Source organism: Sinocyclocheilus grahami, unplaced genomic scaffold (assembly GCF_001515645.1).
Source record: "Sinocyclocheilus grahami isolate Dianchi unplaced genomic scaffold, SAMN03320097.WGS_v1.1 scaffold713.1, whole genome shotgun sequence".
In the NCBI taxonomy this organism is placed as follows: domain Eukaryota; kingdom Metazoa; phylum Chordata; class Actinopteri; order Cypriniformes; family Cyprinidae; genus Sinocyclocheilus; species Sinocyclocheilus grahami.
The window spans coordinates 227,647-235,073 of record NW_015505892.1 but is presented as its reverse complement, the minus strand read 5'-3'; the positions used below and the strand labels follow the sequence as shown (position 1 = coordinate 235,073).

Below are 7,427 nucleotides of genomic sequence, written 5' to 3'. Positions count from 1 at the left end.
ACACACACAGACAGACACTCACACACACACACACTCACTCACACACACACACACACACACACACACACGCTGGAGGCCTGAAGCTCTTATGAATATTATGTGTGGATGATGCTACTCTCATAACAGGCAGGGCCTTGCAAAATGAATCTAATATATTACAATCTAAAATATATACAGAATTGTTACGTTATCAAATTATGATATTTTTTTATCTGTTACACCAAATGACTTCCCACTGGTATTCACAACAGAACAGCAGTTGATTGTGATTTTGTGCTTGTGAATGCCAGTGTCAAACAAGGGTTATTATAGTTCACTAAAACTAAAACCATAAAACCTTGTTACTTGAACTAAAATAAAGGTTAACTGGAATACAATAAAATATAACCAAACTTGAACGTATTTTATTTCAGCTAGCTGCCAAGCCGACTACTAAATAACAAACTAAAACTTTATGAAAACTCAAATAAAATTAATAAAATTAAATAAAAATTTTTATAAATTAAATTTAAATAAAAAAAAATCTACATAGACATGTTTTTAAAAAAATCTAATAAAAATGCCAAAAATACACAAAAATGTTTTATTTTTAAGTACAAATTTTAAGCAAAAATTTCATTAAATTTATCCACAATTGTTTAAAGGTCAAAACATTAGATGACTGTACCATGGTGTTTTGGACACTGTACTATGGTAATACTGTGGTTTCTGGACATGTATTATGGTAGTATGATGGTGCTCTTTGGAGTACCATGTAAATACTGTGGTACATGAATATGGTAATCATGCTGGATCATGGTAAATGTCAAAATACTGTGGTATCACCATCACTGTACCATAGTACAGTACTTTTTTTTGCGAGTGTATGTGGGATTTCACATAACAATTTAGTAGATTTTGGTTCAACTGACAAATAAAGGTCTTACAAATTAAATTAAATTAAATATATTACCTAATAAACGTAAAACTAAAACGCCTAAATGTAAGTGAATAGATGAAATATTCTCAACAAACCGTTAAATCAAACATTTAGGTTTTTGTATCTGGTTCAGCTGACAAATAAAGGTCTTACAGAATAGACTGAATATAAATTATGAATACATTTAAAGTAGAAGTTTTTTTTTTGTACACTCAGGAAAAAAAAGTACAAAAGTTGTCACTGGGGCGGTATCTTTTCAAAAGGCACAACTTTGTACCTAAAGAGTTCATGTTGGTACCTTAAAGGTACAAAATTGTACCTTTTGAAAAGGTACCGCCCCAGTGACAGCTTTTGTACCTTTTTTTCTGAGAGTGTAGAAGCAGCAGAAAAACAGTCAAATTCCTATCTTACCTTGCTCTGGTTGATCCAGTACAGGTAAAATCCTTTCGGATCCATCTTCATGGTGACCGGTGTGGTTTTCTTGGAGTCCTGTGAAGAGTTTTTATTATAAAACTATAGAACATCTATAAAATATCTCTCAACATGAATATAAACATCCGAAATGGACCATAAACGCAAATCTAACTGGTCAAAGAGGCCCATTTTTATTAAACACTGACAAATATTCTCAAAAAAAATCATTAATGTCTCATAATAATTGTCTTTTTATCAAAAAAATGGATCATTTTCAGCATTAGGACCAAAAGCACCTGTCACACAATCAAATATGAATCCACTAACTAATGTGTATATGAGTCCTGAACATGATCCACTTACTTCTTTCCATTTTGTGAACCTGTCTCCCTTCACCAGGTACTCTTTGACATCAGGCTCCAGAAGCGTGTAGCGGTTTCGATTCATTTTGGACGGATCACCACAGTAATGTGGTCTAAAGCTTCAGTCCTGAACTCATTGTCCCCGCTGAGAATGAAGGACTTCGGGGGAACTCGGCTAAAATGAGCCGGCAGGACGTCCAGCCTTCAATATGCATTGCAAATGAGCGGACCCACCCTGCTCAGGTTTACACCGTTTCTGTGTGCTAGCATCTCAAAAATCAAATAATATAGTAGCTCAGGATATAAGATCCAGAACGGATTTAAAGGAGGAGCCAATACACATATTTAGGCCTGAATTTAAGATTTATATATCTGAATTGCGTATAAATTTCCATCTGTTTGGATTGCACACTATTAACATAAACAAACTAATACATTTGTGATGCATATCTGTCAGTCATACATTAATAAAACATAAAAATAATGCCATTAAATATCTGCGTCTATTTGATTTGATTTAAATAATCATATTTTCAAAATGCATTCATTCAAATTGTTTAGAATCAGCATAATTAAATTAAAAATGGTATATTAAATTCAGTTAAAAAGTATGAACTTAATTAAAATATGGAATAAGCAATATTCAGTTAGTTAGATTGAACTTGGATTTATTCATGATAAATATATAAACCATTGTGTGTTTAAAACTATTTAGTTTATTAGTGCTCTTACAGAAATCTGACCTGTTTCATTAATGTTTGACAAATATGCATCACATTTATATGTAATTCAACTAAATAAATAAATCTAAGCCTAAATATTAAGCGAGCTAATAAAACTGTATTCTAACAATGTTTTGGTAACGTTGCCATTATGTTATGAAAACATTATTTCTGAATGTTAATCTTAAATTCCAAAAAGGTTAAAAAAATATATATTTTCTTGGTTATGTAACCATTCCATTTGATAATTTTATAACCATTATGGGAACGTTACTTTTCAATGTTCTCTGAACATTCCGAAACAAGTAGTTACATTTAAAGAATGTGTAAATAATGTTTCTATGGTAACACATCATGAGAACTCTGAACAAACATTTGATTAATGTTACTGGATAACTTTGCCAGAATGTTCTGAAAATGTGTTTGATTATAAATGGTAAGCACCAAACATGGGTTTGACATTATTAATGATGCAAGATTAGAATATGTAAATATTAGCATGGCTCTCATTGACAGGTTTCCGAAGGGTCTGACACACACGCAGAGACGTTTAGATTCATTATTATATTAACTCATTAAGCAAAAGTGGAAATGTGAAGTTCATTTAGCTGCTTAGTTAAACGGATTGTGAGTAAAATCAGTGTGAAGAGAAGAATCAGGCGTAGAATGAGCTGGACTGTGGTTCAGAATGACGTTCATGTCGTTTGGCTAATAGTCAAATATGAGCTGACACATGTAAATGATCATGGAGCACATTAACATGAACTACAGGACAAACCATTCACATCCACAACACTGCATGAGCGAACGATCAAGAACACATTCATTTAAATAGGGATTTGTGTTCATTAATATTATATTATTCATGTGGCTGATGTCAGTGACGGTCTATGATCTCACAGAATATTAAACATAAAAAAACACAGAAACTATTTTACATATAATATGTTTACTTTATATAGCGCCTTCCCCAAGCTCAAGGACGCTCTACAAGGTACACCAAAGCAGCAAATACTGATTACAAAGAAACAATTTCATTGGACATTTGCACAATTCAGTTAGAAATAATGCAGTTGCATATAACACGGATTGTGTAGAAAAGACAGAAATAGAAAAACAAAACAGACAAATACACAATGTAAATTAGTGATAGTGTTGATTAAACAAATAAGTTTTAAGCTTTGATTTGAATTCACTGAAAGAGGTGACCGTTCTGAGAGCCAGGGGAAGTGAATTGCAAAGTTTGGGGGCAGTAACAGAGAAGGACCCACTGAAGATAGGCGGAACCTAGGTACACAAAGAAGTTCAGAATTAGAAGACCGGAGTGTGCGAGAAGGTATATAAGAAGAAAGTAGGTCGGAAAGATACAAGGGAGCAAGACCTTTGAGTGCCTTAAAGGTGAGCAGAAGAATTTTGTATTGCACACGAATAGATACAGGCAACCAGTGAAGATTAAACAGAATAGGGGTGATGTGAGCAGATTTTTTTGTGGAAGTTAATAATCTGGCAGCAGAATTTTGAATGTACTGCAGACGAACGATGGAGTGAGCTGGTAAGCCAGAGAAAAGAGCATTACAATAGTCAAGGCGAGTGGTAATAAATGCATGCACTAATGATTCCGCATCTTTTCTACTGAGGAAAGGAAGAAGTTGCGCAATTCGACGTAGCTGAAAAAAAGCAGCTTTGGAAAGTTTGCTAATGTGGTCATCCAAGGTCAGTGATGGGTCTAGAATGATACCTAAGTTTCTAACAGTAGCCGATGGGAAAATAGAAATAGCGTCAAGGTCAAAGCTAGAAACATCCATTTTATTTTTTATTAGAGATGGGGGACCAATTATTACAATTTCTGTTTTACTCAAGTTCAGACTAAGAAAATTTGCTCACTGACTTTAACTCACTGACGCATGAAGATAAGGATGCCATCGAATGGGTAGAATCTGGTTGACAAGCAGTATATATCTGGATGTAGTGGTAGTTAAAACCATGACGACTAATTATTTGGCCAAGAGGCTGAATGTATAGGATGAATAATAATGGTCCTAGAACTGAGCCCTGGGGAACACCCTGTTCGAGCAAAACAGTGGGAGATTTGGAATTGTGCAGTGAGATGAAGTATTGCCTATCTGTGAGATATGAGGAGAACCAGGATAATGCAGAACCTGAGATGCCAACCTCTGCCAGGCGAGATAGTAATATCTTATGACAAACAGTATCAAAAGCTGAGCTGAGGTCAAGTAATAAAAGGATTGATAAACTGCCTGAGTCTCCAGAAAGTAATAGATCATTGACAACCTTTACTAGAGCAGTTTCCGTACTGTGCCGTGAGCGAAAACCAGACTGAAAAATATCACCGAGATTGTTGCGACATACTACAAATATACACATTTATCTAGCCAAATATGGATGTAATATTTACCATTTAAAATAATGGTTTTCTATTTTAAAATACTTTAAACTGTAATTTATTGCTGTGATCAAAGCCGAGTCTTCAGTGTCACATGATCCTTCAGAAATCATCATCATATGCTGATTTGTTATCAATGTTAGAAACAGTTTTGCTGCTTAATATTTTTTTTTTTTTGGAACATGTGATACTTTTTTCTTTTCAGGATTATTTGATGAATAAAGAAATCTTTTCTAACAATATAAGTCTTTATATATAACTTTTGATCAACTTAACACATCCTTGCTGAATAAAAATATTAATTTCTTTCAAAAAAAAAGAAAAAGAAAAGAAAATACCGTCCTCAAACTTTTAAATGGTAGTGTATATTGTTACAAAAGATTTCTATTTTGAATAAATGCTGTTCTTTTTTTAATCTTTTTATTCATCAAAGAATCCTGGAAAAAGTATCACAAGTTCCAATAAAATATTAAGCAGCAAAACGGTTTCTAACATTGATAATAAATCAGCATATTATACTGATTTCTGAAGATCATGTGACACTGAAGACTGGAGGAATGATGCTGAAAATACAGCTGCACATCACAGAAATAAATTACAGTTTAAAGTATATTAAAATAGAAAAACATTATTTTAAATTGCTAACAACACTAATAATAAAACAAACAAGCATTTATTTCATATATGAATCATTTTAATTTTAGCTTAGTTCTCAGATCTTTAGCTACGTAAATACACACACACACACACACACACACACCACTCTCTCACACTCACACACACACACACACACCACTCACTCACTCACACACACACCACTCACTCACTCACTCACTCACTCTCACACACACACACACATTTATAGAATGTTAGTGATGCCCACTGGCAAAACATTAACCAATTACTGATAATCAAAAACACTGTAATAAACCAACATATATTTGGTTTAGGTATAAACATGCACGTTTAGGAAGATTTTCAGTATGTAAGTCTGATCTCAGTGTTCGTGACCTCGTCAGTGCTGGACGGCAGTGATTGGTTCTTACCGGCCAGCCAATCAGAGCAGGACATCATGGTGCAGGATTATAAACTCTAAATCTGATTGGCTCATGCAGCAGCAGCACTTCCAGGTAATGTGGTGTCAATCAGGTCCTGTGGCATCAGAGGACAGACGAACATCCAGCAGCCCCTGCAGGAGAGTCATCTGTCCAAACGCCACAGTTAACAGCTTAATTACTGACAGGAGAGGTGGCGGTGTTACAGAGGTCAGAGCAGCCGACTATTATCAAAAAAACGAATGATTATGCATGCCAGGTCAATGAAGATGCTCCAGGGAAATGCATCTTTATGCAACTTCATGTTCAATTAAACAAACACTTACATTCACTGCAAATGTTAAATCATTTTGCTTTTATCCAAAATGAAGGAAAAAATAACTGATCACAGAACAAAATATAAAAACTTTAAACAAACATTAAAAATGCAGCCGGAATTCATAATGTAGGAGATCATTTACTTTAATGGATCTATAAATGATGTAAATAAAAATAGCATCAGAAGCCTTCCTTATTTCATATCAAATATTCATTGTATATTTAGGAATGATTCATTATTTATCAAAAGCGCTAGTGGAAAGATTTCTATAAGACAGTAATGATGCAGATTAATGTTTTATCATAAATGTTATAAAAAATACTGCTTTCTTATTTGAATTAATTAAAACACAGTATATATTAGACCTATACATATATATATATATAACTAATATTATTCTGCATGTTATTTTGAATAAAATGAAATGATTTTTTTTAAAGTGTTTGAGCTGTGGATATTGTTTGATTGACAGATCACATTTGTCCATCAGGTGTTGAGTTCTGATGGATTCATCCAAAGCAAGATCTAGTCATCTATAATAAAGGTTATGAATAAGCATTTAACAAACATTATACATCATACTGCATATTATATATTTCATATATTCTCAAAAATTTAAAGGGGTCTGAATACTTTCCGTACCCACTGTATATTTTATACATGTATTAGACATATACTTTTATATATATTATACACACACACACACACACTGTATGTATGTATATATATTTAAATTTAAGATTTTACATGACTAAATAATATTACACTAAGAAGAGATCATGTGTATTTTTTATGATGTATTCATGACTGTAATTTGAATTATTGCATTCAAGTTGATTAGACTTGTTTACTTAAAAACAGTTATCTGAGATGTTAGCAGTGCTACTTTAGTATCATTGATTCTCTTGTAGTTTTATTAATATTTTGAATCAGTTTTATTTTTATATTTTTCGTTTTCGTTTTAATTTGAGTTAGTTTTAGTAATTTTGCTGTGTGATTTTGACATTTCTAGCAGTTTTTGCTTTTTAAATAGTTTTCATTAAATTTTTTATGTTTTAGTTATTTTAGTGCAAGAAGTTAAAATGAGAAATGTTTTTCTCAAAATGTACTTTATGTACATTTTATTTCAAGTAACGAGAATGTTTTTAATTGCTTTAATTTTTGTTTCCGTTTTAATTAACAATAATAACTCTGTATGCGATCACTTTTTTCCACAATAAATAAATAAATAA

General features: G+C 32.6%; 1 protein-coding gene and 1 long non-coding RNA gene across 2 annotated transcripts in view; both read right to left on the bottom strand.

The window, feature by feature from the left end:
• Positions 1 to 2,188, bottom strand: part of LOC107560167 (1-phosphatidylinositol 4,5-bisphosphate phosphodiesterase beta-2) — a 34,459-nt gene extending 32,271 nt beyond the window's left edge. The window contains exons 1-2 of the mRNA XM_016244261.1: positions 1,697 to 2,188; positions 1,331 to 1,408 (exon numbers count right to left, since the gene is read on the bottom strand). Coding sequence (XP_016099747.1) covers positions 1,331 to 1,408; positions 1,697 to 1,780 — 162 coding nt within the window. The 5' untranslated portion in view covers positions 1,781 to 2,188. The remainder of the gene's footprint in view (positions 1 to 1,330; positions 1,409 to 1,696) is intronic.
• A 1,105-nt stretch (positions 2,189 to 3,293) lies between these two features.
• The window catches only part of LOC107560179 (uncharacterized), a 4,564-nt gene continuing 430 nt past the window's right edge, over positions 3,294 to 7,427 (bottom strand). Inside the window, exons 2-3 of the long non-coding RNA XR_001605699.1 lie at positions 5,868 to 6,025; positions 3,294 to 3,704 (exon numbers count right to left, since the gene is read on the bottom strand). This is a non-coding gene — a long non-coding RNA (uncharacterized lncRNA). The remainder of the gene's footprint in view (positions 3,705 to 5,867; positions 6,026 to 7,427) is intronic.